Source organism: Arvicola amphibius, chromosome 3 (genome assembly GCF_903992535.2).
Source record: "Arvicola amphibius chromosome 3, mArvAmp1.2, whole genome shotgun sequence".
NCBI classification, from domain to species: domain Eukaryota; kingdom Metazoa; phylum Chordata; class Mammalia; order Rodentia; family Cricetidae; genus Arvicola; species Arvicola amphibius.
This window is the reverse complement of record NC_052049.1, coordinates 176,619,957-176,640,505: the sequence shown is the minus strand read 5'-3', so window position 1 is coordinate 176,640,505 and position 20,549 is coordinate 176,619,957. Positions and strand designations below refer to the sequence as shown.

At 55.2% G+C, this 20,549-nt stretch overlaps 1 protein-coding gene across 1 annotated transcript; it reads right to left on the bottom strand.

The window, feature by feature from the left end:
- Nucleotides 1-362: 362 nt before the first annotated feature.
- Nucleotides 363-20,006, bottom strand: Als2cl (ALS2 C-terminal like). The gene is made up of 26 exons (XM_038322695.1): nucleotides 19,960-20,006; nucleotides 16,022-16,147; nucleotides 15,139-15,337; nucleotides 14,782-14,847; nucleotides 14,312-14,468; nucleotides 13,772-13,903; nucleotides 12,366-12,485; nucleotides 11,231-11,289; nucleotides 11,019-11,085; nucleotides 10,496-10,692; nucleotides 10,064-10,129; nucleotides 9,610-9,708; nucleotides 9,351-9,512; nucleotides 8,971-9,082; nucleotides 8,077-8,154; nucleotides 7,359-7,489; nucleotides 6,063-6,236; nucleotides 5,856-5,952; nucleotides 5,570-5,727; nucleotides 4,987-5,052; nucleotides 4,444-4,617; nucleotides 2,877-2,919; nucleotides 2,080-2,141; nucleotides 1,787-1,936; nucleotides 1,455-1,551; nucleotides 363-1,143 (listed from the first exon to the last, which is right to left on the bottom strand). The coding sequence occupies exons 2-26, from the start codon at nucleotides 16,122-16,124 to the stop codon at nucleotides 1,063-1,065; spliced, it is 2,850 nt and encodes a 949-aa protein (XP_038178623.1). The 5' UTR covers nucleotides 16,125-16,147; nucleotides 19,960-20,006; the 3' UTR covers nucleotides 363-1,062.
- Nucleotides 20,007-20,549: the final 543 nt, after the last annotated feature.

The window sequence follows — 20,549 nt, the reverse complement described above, 5'->3', positions numbered from 1 at the left end:
GTTCACACTGGAACATTTGGTGGATCCAGTCGGAGATGGCAGTGAAGGAGAACAACAGCCTCTCTTCACACAGTGCTCACACTTTCTGAGCGGCTCTGAAGTTGGTCCTCCCTGATGCTCCCAGGGGACTCAGCCCTGGCCTTGGGTGTGTACCTTCCTTTCTCTATGTCTCCCTTGGCCCTTCCCACACAGGCTGAATTCCCGGAGCCAGAAACAATGGCCCAGAGCCCAGCACAGTACCCAGCCTTGCATATGGTCCTGAGCCAGAGATGTTCATATGTCAGGGCACTAGCAAGTCTCTAATATCCCTGCTGTCCCTCCCACAGAGAGGCCACAGTGTCTCAGGTATGTCATTTACTTGAAGTCTGCTGGCAAGCGAGGCCAGGTGAGTGACTGCTGACATCTACGTCCCATGCCTTTGCCAAGAGCAGGGCCTGCCAGAGGCAACTAGGCAGCTTGGCACAGAGCTGAGGTGTTCCTGCCACAGGGTCCTCCTGCAAGGCCAGCTGAAGCCTGAAGCCCAGCTGAGGAGGCAGGTCCCCAGTCCCTGAGGACTCATGGGAAAAGGAACAGCACAGACAGCCTTCTGCATCTTGGGACCTTCTAGCCAGGGTCAGAGAAACAGAAATGAGATGAACAGTAACGTGAGAATTTCCATTTCAGTCCAAACAACGGTATGAAGCCAGACCTTGGGGAACGGCTGCAGCGCTCAGTGAACTGGCCTGACAGAATGCTGGAAGTCATCTCCACCATCATAGGCACGCAGTCCGAAGACTGACAGCTCCTGAGCAAGGGTGGGGGCAGGGTGAAGCTGGGGCTCTCACCCAAGATGGTGCTACATCCGGGGACAAGATGATCAAAGCTCAGACCAGAGGCCAACAGAGAGCTATCACCTGTGGGGTCATACTGCAGCAGCTAAGTGTGTCCCTGTAGGAAGCAAAACACCATCTCTACAGCCTGCCTTGACCCAGGCAATGGGGGGGGGCAGGTAGGTAGTGCTTGTTCCACCGAAGTCCACGTCAGCCATGTGGCCCCTAGCTTTGCACATGCAGAGTGGCCATGTCACCAGAGTTCCCTAGAGTTCCAGTGGCCAGGCAGGCGGTGCAGCCGCACGTCTTCCTTCTGGATGTGCTCGTAACAGGACTGGGGAAGAGAAATGAGCGAGGTTGGAACTTGCTGGCAGACCTGCTCCCCACTATATGCAGGGCCTTAGGCCCCCGAAAGCCATCGCCCCCACCTCCCTATGCACACATTGCTCCAGTCAGGCCCAGCTGTCAGCTGGATTCTGCAGAGGCTCGGAGCTGCAGCCTGAAGGGCTGTGCGGCCCATCTGCCCTGTGAACAGCACCAGAGACCCATCCCATGGAGACACATACAGTGGAGCTTTGAACCCTTTCTACCACAGTGTTGGGGGTAGGGAGACATTTGCTTGGGCTCCCAGCCCTGGTCCCTCACCTCCAAAGCTGTGAGCAGGAAGTCATGGAGGCCCCCTGTGTGGATGGGATCCATCATGTCGCGGATCAGGTGGATCTCAGCTCCCAGATGCTGAATTCTAGAGAAAGCACCATGACAACAAGGGAGAGAAGAGGGGCGTTACAGACAGATTCCCCACAGCTGGGGGAGCAGCCCTGGCCTAGAGGGCTAGACACCTCTGGAATGGCCCCAGCTCTGTCCTAGGCACCCATGAGACCGGTTCCTTTCCAGGCCTTAGCTCCCGCTCTGTCCTGTGTTTGGTGTAGACAGGGTGGGAGAGAGTCTCACTTCCATCCACCCCACTTCCCACTCACCGAGCTCGTGATACCACATAGATAAGCAGAGGCAGGAGGTCATCCATGGGGAGTTTGTATTCCCGGCCCAGCACCCGCGACACCGTGGTCTCAATTTCCCCATAGGTCTTCTCCAGCACCTCCAGCTTCTCGCGTGGGTCCACTGTGGTGCTGTAAGGAGGGTGTAGCTCCTGGTCAGGGAGAGAAGGGACAGCACTCCCGTGCCCTTACATACCGCCACCACCACCACACACACACACACACACACACACACACACACACACACACACCCGCAAACCTGGGCAGACACTCACATGATCTTCTGCAGACACTCCGTGGCTGACAGGAAACACTTGTCCCGGACAAGAGAATATCTCTGTAAAGGTGAATAGGAGGGTAAAACAGGGATCCAGCTTGGCACGCTCATCCCCAGGGTCCCTTGCCACCCACACCTGCCCCACTGCTGACTTAAGTACAGCCCTGCACTGATGGCTAAGTGGTCCAGGCCAGGCCCACGGCTCCACTGTGAGCTTCACTTTACACAGCTATAAAACGGGGGGAACGAGGCTCCAAGAGGTTGAGAGGACCAAGATGGACAGAAAAAAATAATCATTCGAACAGCCAAGGTCACTTGGTGACACACAGCTCCAAAGCTGATGTCAATGGTCCCCAGACCCAAGGACTTGTTGAAACTCAGGTTTCTGAGTTGACCCTTGCTTTTTTGCCTCTATGGACATGAGGTAAGACCGTGAATATGAATAGCTGGTAGATTTTGCCTAGCATTGCAAAAACTGTGGAGTGGAACCCAAGAATCTGCTTCCCTAGGAGGCTCCAGAGAATCCTGAGACAGCCAGGGCCTCCGGTGCCCTTGACCATGGCTGTCTTATGAGGTGGGTCTTGTGGAGCTCCATTTACACGGTAAAAAACTGGCACTCAGAGCTCAGGTAAGCTACCCACAGTCCCAGCCAAAAGGGAAGAGCCTGCTGTATGAGAGTCACTTGGGACAGGAAGGAAGCCCAGCATCTCCTCCCTCACCTGCCTCTCCCCAGGCAATCCTGACTCAGAAGCTCCAGGCTCCTCCTCCCAGACAAGCAGAGCGCTGCCCTCTCACCTGATTGCTGGTCAGCCAGAGGTCCTTGAGGGGCCACAGGTGCCTGAAATTGGGAGACAGATGGGAGGCTTTGCAAGTCTGAGCTCAGAGGATGTGCCCTATTTCTGTGTCCCTCCCAGGAAGGCTAAACAGGCAATAGGAAGGGACCTCAGGTAATTACACACAGCCTGAGGCCAGGGGAAGCCATATGATCCTGAAGGAAGTGATCTTCCACTACCGTGTGACAAAGGGACCCTGGGCTTTGGAGGAGAGTGGGAGATCCCAGCAGGGCCAACCAAGCACCTGGGACATGCATGTGTCATGGGGGGGCACTAGGAAAGAAGGATGTGTTAGAGGCAGTAGAGGTGGGGGAGAGCAAGGGAGGTGCCATACTCTAGCAACTAGAGTATGGTGAGCACCTGTCTGACCTGCTCCCAGGACATCCTGTTTCCCCTTGAAGACCTCTCCTCCCCAATGCTCAGTCCAAGTGTATGGACCTCAATGGTGGATCGGGAGGCAGGCCCAGTCAGTGCTGGCCAGCACTCAGGGTAGGACACCAAGCCAGGAAGAGCGCCAAGAGCACTGCCGGAGTTAAAGGGGCAGGAAATGCCAGCGCTCTCTGGGGACAGTGAGGGGCTGAGTCAGAAGACAGAAACCCTGAAGTGGCCGGTGCAGTGCTCTGGCAAAGTCAGAGGGAAGAGCAGAGGTGATTTCCTCTGTGGGGTGGTTGCACACCAAGATCTGGGCACATCTGACTGTGTTTCCCAGAGATCTGTGGTGTATGTATAAATGAGCATGCCTCAGGGCTGGAGAGATGGCTCAGCAGTTAAGAGTTATGGCTGCTCTTCCAAAGGACTCAGGTTCAGTACCCAGAACCCACATGACAACTCACAATTGTATGTAAACTCCAGTTCCAGGGGATGTGCCATCCTCACACAGCATACATACAGACAAAATACCAATGTACGAGAGAGAGAGAGAGAGAGAGAGAGAGAGAGAGAGAGAGAGAGAGAGAGAGAGAGAGAGACTCACTGTTGTGGAGTATTTAACTAGGCAAAGATGTGTTACATTTGTTTATACTGTCTTTGTTTAATTATGTAAAAATGGGTTGCATTTGTTTCACCTTGCCTGCTTAAGGTATCTGATTGGTCTAATAAAAAGCTAAACAACCAATAGCTAGGAAGAAGAAGGATAGGCGGGTCTGACAGGCAGAGAGAATAAACAGAAGAAATCGAGGCTCTGAGAGAAGAGAATGAGGGAGGAAGTGAGGGACACACCTCAGGGCCAGAAGCCAGGCAGCCACCCGCCAGATATGGGAAGCATTGAAAGTAAGATATACAAAAGGAAAGAAAGGTAAAAAGGCCACAAGGCAAAATGTAGATGAACAGAAACAGGTTAAATTATAAGAGCTAGCAAGAAACAAGTCCAAGCTAAGGCCGAATGTTTATAACTAATACTAAGTCTCAGTGTCATGAGTCGGGAGCTGGTTGGTGGCCCAAAAGAAAGCCTGGTCCACCTCGCGGTTGAGGCTGGGTAGAACTGCCTACTCCCCTAGAGCTCTGGCTGAGCGAGCGAGCGAGGAGCTTACTTCTGCACATCCAGGAACTCCAGCAGCTTTGTGTCGGGAAACAGGCTGAGGTTGGTGATGCCCTGGCTGTACAAGCCGTCCTCTCTCTCATGAAGAAGCAGGTAGAGTGTGAAGAGTTCTGAGTAAAAGCTGGGCAAGATGAGGGGCAGCAGCAGCCCATGCACCTGCAAGTCCCTGAGGGGCCAGAATGGGTGGGAGACACTGCTGCCAGGGCCACCTCCACATCTGCAGAACCAGCCGGGGTCTGTCCTGGGGACAGCTAACTCCTGCTCTATGTGGCTTTAGGTTTATCTCTTCCATGCCTCAGTCTTGCAGTGCACAGGAAGGAGGAAGCCACTGGCAACTGTTTCCCCCTCTGCTCAACTCAAAGATGAGGCTGGAAGGGCACATTTAAAACAAAGATCCCAGGACCAAGGCCATGGGTCCCTGTGATATATAATAGCCAGTGCACCATGCCTGGTGAATAGCATACACGCCCAGTGCTTTCCAAAGAAGCATTGCCACCCAGACGGAGGCCCCAGATGCAAAGGCCTGGCCAGGTACCTTGTCTCTACGTCCTCCTCCTGTAGGGTTTGGCCCTGGCGCTGTAAGGCAACCTTCAGCAGACCTCTGCAAGCAATTAGGAGAGCGTAATGTGCCGATGCTCACAGAAACAGAATTCCACCCTCCCAGTTATCAAAACGGAGAGCAGGTGGTCCCATCTCCCAGAACTGGCTGCCTCGATCTGGATGGGACACCTTTCAAGTGGAGCCTTTCCTGCCACTGGGAGTCCAAGGTTGGAGCTTCAGTGTAAGTGCTGGAGGGTACTGGCACTCTAGTGGCAGCTGAAGCCCTATGGCTGATGCTCATAGGATCTAGGCTCTACCTGGGACAGGATACGTAGATCTTGAAACCACACTCAGCCTACAGCAAGGGTAGAGTTCTTATGAGGTCAGGGGTGTGCCCAGGGACTAGACAGGGATTGGCCCCTGGCCAAGAGCTGTTGGAAGCCCTTGCTGACATCTCTGACACCTCTGGTCACCGTTGACACACTGACCAACCCCTGGTCCTGTACTGAGCAAGCCTTGAAAAGGGCAATCCCTGGCCAGTGCTGAGGCTGTGTGCGTCACCCTATGCACAGGCTCACCTGTAGGCAGCCCAAAGCTCCCGGGCATGCTGCTTCACTTCCTCCTGGGCCATCCCCTGTAGGTGTTTGTTGGCTCCTATGCCTGAATATGTAGCCTGGAAGGTCAGCATCAGGGTACGGAGTAACCTCCCCAGGGGGTGTCGGGGATTGCTCAGAGCCTAGGCCCAGGAAGACAACAGGGATGCTAAGAGCCGGGATGTGGAGTCCAGGGAGCCCGGACCAGCCTCCCAGACCAGGAACACTGAGGCCCTCTGAGGAGCAGGAGCACCATGGCCTGTCCCCTCACCTTCCTGAGGTACTGCTGCAGGGCCTGGGGCTCGCGGTGCTGCAGCAGCTCCTTCGGGATATCTTCCATGCTGCCCACACAGTCCTTGGGGTGGCTCCTGGGGCACCATGCACAGTGTCCCTCACCCAGCCCTGAGCCAGCACCCATCCCCAGCAGCTTCCCTAACCCGTCTCTGACCTGCAGGGACACCCAGAGGGCCAAGCTCACCTGTCACAGCACAGGTACTCCTGGGATTCGCGGAGCTCCCTGGAGCTCTGCACGTGGAAGCCCAGCAGGGCTTCCTGCCGTTCCCCAGGACAGCCTGAACGCACGAAGTCCTGGAAGGGTCTGTAGACTCCTTGCCAGCGTCTCTCCACAGGGAAGACACCCAGCCCCAGCTGTCTGTGATTGGGGAACAGCAAGAGATGTGGAAGACAGGAGCAAGTCAGCAAGCCCCTGGGGCTGGCAGGGTTAGTGGGACCAGCCTGGCCTGGAGTCAGGTCCCAGGAGGGGGCAGGATGGAGAATGCAGACAGAGTTGACCTCCAAGGCAGAGGGGCAAGAGCGCATGTTCTGAGATGGAGGAGAGACGGGGTACACTGTCTACAAACGGCCTCGGGAGCTGAAGGCCAAATCCATACAGTAGGTCTTGGATCAAGAAAGACCAGTGCCTGGAAGTCCAAGATTTTTCGCTCAGTCCAGCCCTCTCCCATAGCCTCCCTGCGGTGGGTCCTGCCTTGCCCACAGGCTGAGTGAGAAACAACTCTAATAGGCGGCGTCTCACAAAGGGAACCCTGTCGTGCTGTCACCTCACAGGTACCCCACACCTGCACCCAGCCAGGCAAGGACAGACATCCCCAGGACCACCGCCTCTCCCAGCTCCTGCTACGAGAAGCCACATGCAGGGACGATAGGTAAATGAGTTCGCTGGACCCCTTCCCGACCTCTGAAACTCCATCTGGGACTACTTTCCATTATTCTTCCTTCAAAATACCCAGCTTCTCAACAAATATGGCAAGGGTGACTTTGAAAGCTATGAGTTTCCAATAGGGGGTTCTGCTTTCATGGGAAAATAATCCGTCATACAAACTACTGCTTGTGGAGGAGAAAGTCTACAAACCAAGTTTCTTTCCTTCTTCATTTTGGCTGCCTGGGAAGTCAGAGCCAGGAAGGGGTACTATCTATGACTGCGTGTCTATCTCTTTCTTTTAAGATCCACTCACAATTTTATTTTCTATTTTTTTCATTGTGTGTTTGACTTAGAAGCTGTCTTGGAGAGAAATGTATAGTTCAATGAAAACAATAAAAAAGAAAAGAAAAGAAAAGCTAAAACCAGGATCAAAGTGAGACTTACAAATCCTACTTTTCTTCCAGTTTATGTATGGCAGTACATCCACCTACCCCTAGACTTCAAGAGTCTCTGGCTGGAAGACCTGGGGCTCTGGACTCTGGTAAAAGTCCTCCACTGAGCCCTGGGGCCTTCGGTGGGAAGAGACACACACCGCTGAATAGGCTGGGCTCTCACCTCTTGCGTGTGCTGCTTGGGTTGGGCGGGAGAGCGGCTGTGTCCAGCACTCCCTGTGTGTACAGTCCTTTATCTGTCCCACCGCTGAAGGAGCCATCCAAGGTGAAACCATTGGGGAAGGTGACCTTGCCCTGGGAGCAAAGAGGGAGGACAGGTGTAACTGTGTGTCCAGCCAGCTGAGCCAGCCACGTGGGTCAATGTTGACCTACTTGGGTCAGATGGAAATGTCCAACCATGTGTTCCACCTGTCCATTCAAGGTGCTGGAATATTCTAGAAGTCTCACCCACCTCCGTTGGAAGGCTAGGGATCTAGAGGGGCAATTTCTTGCTGTGTGGAATTGCTCCATCCTTCTACATCCAAAACTATCCCCCAGGTTCCCAAAGGACCCAACATAGACACAACTGTCTTTTGCTACATCAACATGGGCAGGAAGAAAGAAAGAACAATCACCCCAGGGACAGCTGCCGAAGGCTCGGGTGGTGATGGCTATGTAAGGGCACAGCATGGACACAGCCAGCCTGTGCCCTCTGGGCACAAGGCAAATCCTCCAGTCCCGTGTCACCTTGCCCTGCTAAGTCAGTACCGCATACAGCATGGCAAGGACTTGGACACCACAGAGGCGGGAGGGGTGTCCTCCAGTTGCCCATTCTTTACCTTCACCCTCAGCTCTGCGCCCTGGCTTTATGGGGTGGGATGGATGAGATGCGGATGGCTCACCTTCCCGAGGAGCGTCAGGTCCCTGGTGAAAGTACCCTCGTACAGAGAGTCATCCTCACACAGCAGGACGCCTGGGCCCTTGAGAGGAAGTGAGGAAAGAGAAAGGGAGGTGAGTTTGGACAAAAACCAGGATGGGTAGACACTGACCCACAAGGCCAAGAGCATCCAAGCTCTGGCACCGCCCTCCCCCATATGCTGAGTCCCATGAACCCTACCCCTGTGCCCCCTAGTTAGCCCTCAGATGAGATTCCTCCTCAGGAAGTGCTGGCTGCCTCTGCTTCCCTGTCACTGCCCTGGATCCGCAGGGCCAATCAAGTCCCCTTTCTACTGCACCTGCCAGGAAACTCACGGACAAGTTCATGTTCAACTTGTTTCTGACTCTAGTTTGTAGGCCTATGCCTTTCCTTCTCCTTCCCCTTGAGGTCTCCTTCGGTTCTTTCCAGAACAAGGTGGGGTCTAAATAAACAACCCACAAAACCATGCCTAGCTGTTGGCCAGAGCCCCCTGGCCAGCAGGGAGGCTAGGGTTTGATCTCAGTCTCGGCAGGATGTGACATTGGGCAGGTTGTCTGATGTCATCAATAAACATGCCGTTCATATGCTAAGAACAATGGCACCAATGGCAGGAGTCACACAGGACCCCAGGGGGGATGATGGAGGTTCAGCGAGGGCCAGTGAGGGGGTTCTATGGATGCCACTAGCTCGCCAATGACACGCTTGGTTCTTCCTAGCTCATGTGCACAATAAGCATGGTTGACCTGAGTTGAAGATAAGGAAAGGCCTGGATCCTGCCAAAGTCAGAGTAGACGGGTGGAGGAGCTGAGCGTCCCTTGCCATCTACTCTGCTTGACTTTAATACAGCGACAGAGTGCCCAGGGAAGGGGCTACCACTCACGGCCATCTTGTCCCCTTGGAATGTGCCTTGATAGCAGACGCCTGCCTGGGTGACCACGACCCCAGGGCCATGACGCTGGTCAGCCTGCCACATGCCAATGTAGCGTTCACCCCTAAGGGAAGAGGGCATGTGAGAGGAGGCTTAGATCGGTTTCCTTGTGACTGCTGGATGCTCTGTTGGCAGGGTCTTCGGGGAGGCAGAGGGTGACAGGAAAAGATGAAGTCAGAAACCCAAGGAGAACAGAACGGCAGAGAAGGGAATCCTCCTTAGGAGAAGGCATGATGGGTGGAGCCCCCTAGAGGCAGAAGGGAGTACCACAGAGGCAGGCACCCAGGACAGAACAAGGTGAAAGGCTGAGGGGTCTCTCTGCCAGCACTCACCTCTCATTGTTGTCCTCAACGCCATAGCCACTCCTCTGGCCTCTCTCCCAGTGGCCCGTGTACCTGAAGGGCTGGGAGGCCTGTGGGGCACTGTCAAGGACACCAAATCCATGCCGAAGGCCAGCCTGAAAATAGCCCTTGTACACCTCGTCAGTGCCATACCTGGAGAGATTCGCCAACAGTTGGCTCCACCTCAAGGAGCGCAGTCTAGAGGATGCCCCTCCCCGCTCCTTTTCCCCACAGGTCAAAGGTCACTTACTCACAGATGCCATAGTCACACATGCTGCCTTCCCTCCAGTGGCACTTGTAACAGTCAAACTTGTCCTCAGAGGCTTGGGGTACCAGGCAGATGCCAAAGCTGACCGTGTGGTTGGGTGGGGTCAGAGGTGAGAATCCAGGCTACTTGCCCAATCAGATGCTCCTGCCACATCCCTTCATGCTACCCAGTTGTCCTTGTCTCTGAGGAGTCCCTCAGAAAGCACAGATCTCAGAGTCCCCTTGCAGGAACGCCTCAGGACAGCCCTCCCCACTCCCATGGGAAGCCGGTCTCAGGCCGAGACCCACATTCCTATTCCAGCCAGGTCTCCCTTCTGTGGAGAGAGGAGCTGAGCTACCTGCCCACTCCCGTTTGAGGTCGGGGGATTTGGGGCAACCCAATGTATGACAGCTCCTCTGATTGCCCCATATGCCAGCGTCTGCCCAGTCATCCTTACCCATGCTCCAGGCCCTGGCAGAAATCCCCCACGTGGTTCCGCCCATCTGGCCACTTCAGGGTTCCCCTGGAACACAGGTGAGGTCTACATCAGGCCATTAGACTCATCCCAGACAGCTGAACCCCTAAACTCTCAGCATCCCTCCCTCCCTCCACCCTAGGGTCTTCCAACCAGACTTTCTGCTCACCTAGTCCTCACTTGAGTACTGAAATCCCTCACAGAACCCCCCACCTCCTGCACCAGCAGCCTTGGGAAGCATGGGGGTACTCTTGGCACCTCCCATGGGGAGAACCCTGGAAACATCTATATTCCTCTTTCCCCTTGAACCACAGGAGGTAAATGCCAAGCTTGAGAAAACTCTTAGTCAATGGAATGTCTAGTCTACTCCTTTCTAATGGCCAGCTGGAAGTGCACACAGGAATGGTGACTCACTTGCCATGGGGCTTGGCCCGACACCAATCACCCTCATAGGTAGCCTGGTAGAGCCGGCCCTCTCGGCGGAAAGTATAGGTCACACAGCGGCAGTCAGGGGGTACAGATGACTCCAGGCCTGACCCCAGCACAGGGAAGTCCTTCTTGCCACGCAGGGCCTGGCACACAGCGTGGGTCACTTTCCACTTCCAGACAACCTGGTGGGGACAGGAAGGCACTGAGCATGTCATTGTTGCCACAGGTAACTCTGCCCCCAAGTACACTGCCCCTCTCTGGTGTGGCATCAGACCTGAGATCCTGTGCATAGCCCAGGGACTAGACAATCCAGAGGACTGCACAGGAGGGTGGGAACAGGCATCGACTTAGGCGGCTACTTCAGTTAGGGAAATTCCTTTTCCTCTAACATCCTGACACCAAACCCTAGGCATACCCCTGATGCCCTTCTGAGTCCTGTAGGACTGGCACTCTGCCCTCCCCTGGCTTCTGACTTGATCCCCACCATTCATGCTTCAGTCTCACGCACCTGGCCCTGGGGGTCTCTGGTGCAAAGGGAGAACTCTTCTTCGGGTGTGAGGATACGAAGCACACACCTAGGCAGACGGAGGTGACCAGTGAGCCCCAGTCCTGTCTAGGGTTGGAAGTGGGGCTCAGGTGAGAGCCTGGAGGTGTGAACAGGTATCACGGGGCAGGCACAGGGAGGGAAACCTGGGGACACCGGCAGAGGAAGTCACTCACTTGTCTTGGCCAGAATCTACCCACACCAACTTCAGGTCAAAAGTGTGGCTATTGTGGCCCTAGAAGGAGATGAGTGTTATCCAGAGCCGTGCCTACAGACACCTGCCTTGGGAGAGCCCCCCCAGCCCCGATGCCAGGGTCGAGCATCAGCCCGATCCCCTTCAGCTGCAGCTTTTGTACCTTGGGACCTGGCGAGGCACCTGGACAGGCCTCCCTTACCCCGTGTGGTTGCCAGGGTTTTCTCAGAAACAGTCAGCCCCTGGTAGCCCAGGTGCAAACCTCTAAGACTCCTCGCACGTGGGGAAGAGCCTGACCCATGTCCAGGTTCATGCGCCTGTTGTCACACTCTCCATGCTGGAGCTGCCAGATGTCCCTCTATTACGGCCTCCTGAGCCTGCCCCAGGCCTCCCCTCTCCACCTTTCCTTGTGGTCCTTCTCCCACCCTGTGCTGAGCCTGACGGGACATCCCATCTGGAGTGTCACCATCTCCCATTTGGCCCAACAGACCCTCACTGGACCAGGAAGTAGAAAGGGCGCAAGGCCACAATGGAATGGAGAGTTTATAAAACAGCAGAGAATCCCACAAAACGACAGCATGAGCAAAGGCCCAGCTAAAACCAAACCCTCCCTCCCTTCCTCCTTCTTCCATCCCTCCCTCAGGTTGTTTGTGTCAGGTGTTTTGTAGCAGTAACAAAAAAAAGGAACTCCTACAAGCAAGGAAGGACTAGAAACATCTCCAGTGAACAAACTGTGATGTCAGGAGAGGAGGCACAGGCACAATCAGAGGAGGCACAGACACAATCAGAGGAGGCACAGGCACAATCAGAGGAGGCACCGACACAATCAGAGGAGGCACAGGCACAATCAGAAGAGTCACAGACACAATCAGAGGTGGACACACACCCCAAACCAGCCCACCATGCTGAGGCAGGGGAGACATTGCTATGAGCCTGAGTGCCAGGTGAGCTTGGGTAAAGTTACTGGCTGTGGGACAAACCCTGAAGCCCACATCAGTCTTCTGCTTGACTTGCAAGCCTTGGCCTTTCAGCCACCTCCCCCCACCGTCTCTAAGCCTGCGACCTGTTCAGTTTCTCACCTGATCCCAGAGCCCCCACCTCACGATAACCCTCCTAACCTGTAGCAGAACAAGGACATCATCAAAGAGCAGCACGCGCTCAGCCCGTAGTGGGGTGACCACCACAGGGATGTCCTGGCTGTCCTGTAGGAGTCGGTGGGCAGGGGTACACAGCACGTCCTAGTGGGACGAAGAGAGAGGCAAGAGTTAGGTGTACACACTGGAGGCTGATGGCAGCCCTGCTGGCCCTCCTGCGCCCCAGACACCTCCCAGAGACTATCCCAGCAGGCCTGGGGTAACCCCCAGCTTTCTCTCTCTCCCCCCCCCCCCCCGCTCTCTCTCTCTCTCTCTCACTCACACACACACACGCTCCAAGATGGGGGAGGTCATCTCTGGGCTAGCCCAGAAGGACAACACAGCTTCTCTCTGGGACTTTCCTGGGTGTCTGCACAGCCAGGGGGTTCCTGTCACCCTCACAACCAGTATGCTATCCCCTCTGTCTCCCATGGTTATTCTGGTCCTCTCTACTCCTGGTCCAAGCCTGCTATGTCTTCTGTGGACACGAGGACTCTCTTTCCTGAAGGGGCATTATATGTTGTGCTAGACAGTGTCAGGAATATGTACTTCATGACACCACCAGAAAGAAAGTCAGTTCTGCTGACCCAGCAGATGGCTATGGGTGACCAACAGCCACCGGGTTATATATAAGTCTTCTGTTGTTGAATGGGTGTGGGTTCGAGGTGGAAGAAGACTCAGAGTTACCTTAAGAAGGAAATAGCAAAAAAAGAAAGAAAGAAAGAAAGAAAGAAAGAAAGAAAGAAAGAAAGAAAGAAAAGAAAAATAAAAAAAAAAGCCGGGCAGTGGTGGTTCACGCCTTTAATCCCAGCACTCGGGAGGCAGAGGCAGGTGAATCTCTGTGAGTTCGAGGCCAGCCTGGTCTACAAGAGCTAGTTCCAGGACAGGTACCAAAGTTGTCTTCAAAACAAAACAAAAAAAAAAGAAGAAGAAGAAGAAGAAGAAGGAAATAGCTTTTCCAGCTGCAGGAGGACTCAGCCTCTGGGGACTGAGATTGCCAGGCCCTTTTCCCTTAGCTAAGGGCTTCTTTATTGTTTTCCAATTTACACCTTAGCCAGTTGATTTCCATGTCCCCAAAACATCTCAATTAAGCTTCCAAAATGACAATGACAAATGCAAATTCTTGATAAGGAATACTGGGATTTTCCCAACCAAGTTTTGCATAGGCTTTGCACCTTTAGGGAATTTTCAGATTTGCATTTGTTAGACAAAGGGCAGATTAAGGCAGTGTGCCAACATTCCGGAGCCAGGTGCAGCTGTTGTAGGCGTTCCCCCCAACAGTCTTCCTTCCAGAAGGGGAAACTGAGGGGGGAGCTGCTGGAGTCACCCAGCACAGCCTCACATCCAATGTGAAACCCCCTTCCTTGGCTGCCCCAAAGCCCCAGACTCACCCTCACCCGGCTGCTGAGACTATGCCACAGGGCCTGTGTGGTCACAGCTTGGTCCAAGGCCTGCCTCATGAAGGACTGCAGGTTCCCAAACAGAGTGACTGCATGCATCACCCGCTCCTGGGCTGGGTGGTGCTGTGGGAGGACAAGACAGGCGGGGAGGCTCTGAGGGTACTGGAAGCAGCCCTCATCCCTGTGGTGGCCATGAGGGCCCAACCTGGCCTAAGTTTAAACCACAGCTCACTTTTTCTCCCTGACTACTCTTTTGGGGACAGGGACATTTCAGTGACACCAATGACACCATGGTCCTGGGTCATATGTCCTCACACCGAGTAGAAAGTCTATGTCTGCCCTTTGATTGTCAGCTGCCCCATCAAGGAAGAGGCATGTGCCCAAGACTGCATAGGGCAGATGCATGCCCCGAGAATCCTCCGCAGGGCAAGGCTATTTTCTCTCGGGGCCCCTCCCTACTGTTTAACCTGGTCCCCTGAGCCAGGCTTCTTCTCTCCTCCAGCTCCTCCTCCACACACCCATCCTACCAACCTCGTCAAGGGTGTTCCTGAGGCGCAATAGAAGGATCACGTATTTCTGCACGTGCTGGGTCAGTGGCTGGCTGAGGGCCTGGCACAGCATGGTGCCCACCGAGCCCTCAGAGCTGGCCCAGGACAGCAGCTGCCGCAGCTGGTTCCTCCAGTAGTCACTGCATTTAAGAAGGGTCACATACTATCTCCACCTCTTCCAGGCCCGCACCCACCTATACCACCCCGTTCTAACCACGCTCTGGGCTCCCAGACCCAGAACCCCAGCCCTGTACCCTATTGGTCCAGCAAAACTTTGAGCTCTCTTTCTGGAGGTGTTGCAGCCACACCTCAGAGGAGACAGGGACACTGACTGCAGACACCCGAGTGGCAGGTGGACATGACACCTGCTCCTTTGGGGTGGGCTTCCTAAAATCCCCCTCATCTAGACACCCCCACACACATAGGGAGCTACCATGGCAGCCCCAGGCTCACCTCCTCTTCTTTGAAACCTTCTGAAAGGCCTGCATCACCACACAGTCAGTATAGGATTTGATGTACCTATGGGCAACCCAGGATCACCTTGAAAGCCCAGCTCAACACACTTATTCCCTGCCCTTTTGAGGTCCCAGATCCCACCCACAAAACCCTATGGCCCAGGCAATTCCTTGACACCCTCAAGCCCTGACTCAACAGTTGTATTTTATAGGCCTGATCCAGCTCTGACCCTGCTGCCAAGCCAACACCTGACCCAGGAACCCCACTCCAGGTGACGGTGACCCTTAGGACCAAGTAGCAGAGGTAACACTTTGACACTGTGGCCAAGCCACAGACTGCCCCAGGGGATCTTACTCCATGTGGGCCTGTTGGACATGGTCAGCGTTGTTCAGCAACAGCAGGGCCTCCAGACCCACGGAGGGCGGGTGGTACAGCCTCTGCTGCAGCGAATGCAGGCTTTGTTCCGTCACCTCCCATAACCGCTGGGTACTTTCATGCAGCTGCTGCAGAAGTCGAAGGCACTCTCTGCCGCAGGGGTCTGAAGGTTCTGGGTCTGTGGAAAGCACAGCTTCCTTGAGCTGACATTGAGGAAAGATCCTGTAGCCCTGGGTTGATCAAGACAGTACCAGCACCCCTACACTCTATGGCCTAAGGCTCCTCAGGGGCAGGGCATGCTGGGGTAAAGGGCTGAACGCTGGAGTAAGCCTGGTTGTGCATATGCCTCCTGCTTAACAGGACAACTCTAATTATCTTGGGGGAACCAAGTCTTCTAGCTCCCCGATTCTCTGCCTCTTCTCTCTAGACCCAGAAGCAAACTGTGGAGTCTTCAGGGTCAGCCCCCAGCCACCTTACAGATGCACAGTGAGAGGAAGGCGCCTGACCAAGGTCACATGACGAGACACACACACACACACACACACACACACCACCCCCAGTGAAAGCCTTGTGTGTTCTGCCTTCTAGTCAGGCCTCCCCAAAGCACCACCAGGAGCCCTGAGTGGAAGCAAGAATTGAGGCAAGCGGTATAGCCAGGCCTGTGGTCTTCAGAGGCCTTTTGGGAAGGGAACCATCAGTTCCCTGTGACCAAGGCCTCAGCTCCATCAAGAGATGGCACTATCAAGTGCCACCACTCCCACATAAGGCTGAGAAAGCTGCCTCAGGACGTCTAACAAGGCAGAACTCTAATCCCTGGGGCCACTCCTGTGGTCCCTCCTTCCCCACCGAGGGCCTGACTCACCAGCTAAGAGCAGCGGCTGGAGAATGAGACTGTTGGTGCGGGCAAGGGTAGTTGAGAAGACTTCCTCCAGCCGAAGCAGGTCTGCTTCCTCAGAACTACACATAGCCAGGGTGTGAGGCACGGGGCCTATTGGAGAGGAGGGACACGGGATACAAGACACAAGACAGGGTCACAAATATCCTCCCTAGTTCCCAGAAGCAAGTCCCATAACCATCCACATCAGACTCTCTTAGTCCAGCTGTTATTCTTTTGGTCCCCGCCCCTTTCCACGCTCACTCCCAGCGACCTCTGGTCTCTTGGAGTCATCCTGAATCTCTTCCCTCTCTCTCTTCTCACTGCCCCCTTTTGCGTGTGCACATGCGCCCTCCCTCCCTCCCTCTCTCTCTCTCTCTCTCCCCCTCCCTCCCTCTCTCTCTCTTGCTCTCTCTCTCTCTCTCTCTCTCTTTCTCTCTATCCCCCTCTCTTTCTTTTCCTCCCTCCCTTGACCCGCACTGTCGAGCACCCCCTTCCTTAATAAATAATCCTCCCGCGCACGTGGTCGCGTCCTGGGTCTCCCTTCCTCCGGCTCCGCGATACACCCCACGCCAAAAAAGGAAGAACATCACCAGCTTCTCTCAAAGAGGAGATCTCTTCTGGCCACTGACCTCTGTCCTGCTCCCTGCTGGGGCCCTGGAATAGGAGAGCTGAAAACTACCAAGGAAGCATCCCTTTCCACCCAAGAGCGTCTCCTTCAGCTCAAACACTGCCATGGGTCCACGCACCCAGGGAGATGACTACCTAGTCATTCTTTGCCCCGGCCACCTTTCCACTGAAAGTTACCACTTGGGGACTGTGCAGTCATCGGGGACCAGGACACGCATGCTATCAGAAGAGTTCGACAATATCATGATGGCCAGGCCCAGGCTCCTTGTCACTAGACAGAGCTGAGTAAGCCAGGAAGGACTTGAGGCAAGAGCCTCTGGTGGCTTCCTGCTGAAGCCACAATGGAGCGACAAACATGAGCCACATATCATGGTAGCAACTGCCTGAAGACCCAGCACTGGGGAGGCTGAGGCAGGAGGATCTTGCTGTAAATTTGAGGGGAGCCTGGGACCTTATCAAAAAGGAGGAGAGAGAGGAGGAAAGAGGGGGAAGAAGAGAACAGCATAGTAGTGGGAAGAAATAAAAGCAAAGGCTCATTGGAGTGCCGGTCCAGCCTGTGAGGACAGCCCACCTTCATTGGCCAGAAGACAGGCTTGAATTGGCCTCAGTTAACCTTGAAGACATGGAGGGCTTCAGAGCAAGGTAACAGCAGACCAAACGTCAGACTCAGCAGGTCAAACCTGATGATAGGTGGCAGATAGAGCCAGGAAATGAACAAGCTTAGTACGGGCAGGAGCCCAGACCCTATATGTCTACCTCCCCCAACCAGACTGAGCTGGTACCACTCAGGAACAGGGTCACTGGGGTGGGCGGGCAGGTCATCTGGAGCCTTGAACGGTTTTGCTCTAAGTGAGGGATCTTCTAAGCAGGCAGCGATGCAGCATCCTGACATGAGGCAAGGGTAGTGAGGAAGCGTGCTTGACCCCCCCTCCCAATAGCGGCTCTCTGTGGCCCTGGGCCCACGCAAAGCCTCTCCCAGCAACCCCTGCTGCCCTCACTTGGCAAAGATGATTATCTGTCCAAATGGCCTGATCTGACAGATGCCTCAGGGTGGAGTTAAAGTGTCTTCAGTCTGCCTAATCCTTACACTCTGAAACACTTAGATTAGCAGACCTGGGTAAGGCAGGAGCCAGCTGAGAATGGGCAGGGGACATCAAGCAGATCCCCGTAAACGGGAGGGGGATCAGTCTTCCTGAATCCACACCAAAGATGCTACAGGGGCATCACAGATCTCTAGCAGAACCCAGGACTCCCAGAGAATTGGCTCCAGAAGAGAGGAGGGCGGGAACCTCAGGACTCTGGCCCTGATCCTGGGCCAAGGCATTCCTGCCCCACCTTTCCTGCTGCCGTTCTGTGTGGGGAGGGTGAGGCTGTGGGAAGGAGAGTCAGGAAAAGGAAACCATGGGACACCCAGTTGCACCCATCTTTGTTGGCCGTTATCGGAGTCCCCTGCACACAAGTAGAAGATGAGGAGGATACGGGAGCCTCTGGTTCAGTTCCCACTGGCCAGGAGAGCCCAGCTGAGGAGTTACACTGCGTCACATGGCCCGGACCTCTCTGGCCCTCAACCATGCTTCCAGAAATTGACAGACTAGAAAGTCTATCACTGCAACCTTGAACTACCCTGGTACCCAGCCCACAACCTCGCCTGCTCACTAGAAGTGAGCATCTTGGTCTGTTATGTCACAGTGCATCCTCCTCCCTGGTCCTTTCTGAAATGGAGATCTAACTAGATCCAAACACTTCAGACTACCATGGTTGCCCCTCAAGAGAACAAACTGTAGAGAGAGCATCTTTTAGCATAGGACCTGGGCGTTAAGCTCCACATCCCCAAACATCCCAAAGCATAGATTAGACCTGAGTGGATCCTATGGACCCAGGTTAATAGTGACTAACTCCACAGTGCTTTCCAGGTCTGTGGTCCCAGAAGGATTTCCACCCCCAGGAAATCTCATCACCCAAAAGAAAAGAGAGAAATTAAGCAGAAGTGAGTCTCGGAAGACTGCACTTGGGCCTGGGAGTCGGATGCAGAAGTCTCTGGGCTGGGAGTGTTTGAGAGTTGAGTGGCAGTGTGGAATAACAGAGAACTCTCCCCCAAATTCTGGGCCTACTACCCATTCCATTCCCCTCTAGTCGAGGACATGGCCTCCTTAGAGTCTCCCTCTTGCCAACTCTGGGTTCCTTAGTGGCAGGCTGTGTGAAGGGAGAAATTGAGGCACAGACAGTCCAGGAGAGCCTAGGGACACCATCTGTAGATAAGTGCGGAGCTCAGACCCCAGCCTCTGACTCCCAGCAGGCTCGCCAGAGCGGAGTGGTAAGTGGTTCCGAGATGCTGGGTGACTCACTGAGGTAGGTACACAGTGCATTCCTGAGAGCCCAGCCTCCTGTCTCACTCAAGGTAGACTGGATGCTCACAGATAGGGTGAGGCCAGACAAGTAAGTTGGGTCGTGCACAGGTGAGTCAGCTATTGTCCTTGTGGCCATCTGAACAGTAGTCTCACCTGCTCCCTTTCCTCTGCATTTCTGGCCTCTGTCCACACCAGACTTCCCCTGAGCAGGGTCACTGGGGCCTTCTCCGCCCTCATCCAGCCCTGACCCCTCAGGCCCCTCAGCCGCACCCTAGTATGGCACTCACTCTGGCATTTCCTGGTCTGGACTGGCATGAACCTTATTTTTGCTGGGAGGCCTTTTCCTAGACCGCGCTGGAGGCCCATTAATCAACCCACATACCCAGTGGGCTGTGGAGAATGTCTGCCCCAGGGAAGCAAATGCGTAGAGCAGTCGCACCTGCCCCTCCAGGTTTCAGGTCCAGTCTCTGCCTCTCTAAGGGTCCAAGATTCTGGACCTAGACACCTCCCAGTCTCTGCAGCTGTCTGTCCCAGCTTCCCCTTCCTCTACCTGCCCTGGCGCAGTCCCGGGAGTTGCCCAAACTACTCTGCTCCAACCTTTGGGCATTTGTCTACGCTCCTCCCAGGCAAACAACACCACCTTCTCGGCTTCTCTGTCAGTCCTTCCGCCCTGACCAGCCAGGTCACCTCCTCCTGGCAGCCCCTCCCTCTGGGTGATACACTGGCACACGGGTCCTGGCTAGCGCTCCTCACAGCTTCAGGGGTTAGGACCCCGCGCTGCGTTCAAACCGGAGCCGGGTGGCCGAGGGACAGGGAAGAGGAAGCTAAGATCTCCGCTGAGACCGCAGATGGAGTGATCGTGACGATGCCAGCGGGAGCAGGCGAGAGCCCCCACCCGCCGCCGAGCTCGTGGGGCAGCGGACCCCGCCCACCGAAGCGCGCCCTTACCTGCGCCATGCGCCGCTGTGTCCCGAGTGGCCGCGCAGCTCCTTGCCCCACCGCCCTCCCTCTCCGCGCCCCGCCCCGGGGTGTTGCTCGCACGGGGGCGCCTCCGAGGAGGCGGGGCGCGGCCTCGGATAATCCCCGCGCCAGTAACACTCTTCAGGCGCCTCTCCTGCCACCGCCGGACTGGAAAAGTTCTGCTCCGGCCGGCGTGCTCCCCAGGATCGCACCCTGGCTGTCAGTCGCCTCTTACCTTCCCCTCCCAAATCCGAGGACGGCGGACGGTGCCTGAGGCCACCCGATTTTCTTGCCCACCGACTCTGACCGGACTGCAGCCTTGGGACCTTGCCGACCCCTTTTGGGTCACCGAGCCCCCATCCTCACTCCCACACCCCCGCGAAGGAGTCCTTGGTATATTTGGGAAACTTGTTGCCTAGACCAATCGGCCATGATGACCCGCAGCCCCTAAGCTGGGCGTCCTTCGGTAGCAGCTACTGGCTGTGTGTGACCTTGAAGGAGGCCCCCTGCATCCATTCCGGGTACAGCCTGAAGCTGGCCAGTTTTCTGTGCCAAAGCCTTCGACCTTGGAAAAAGCG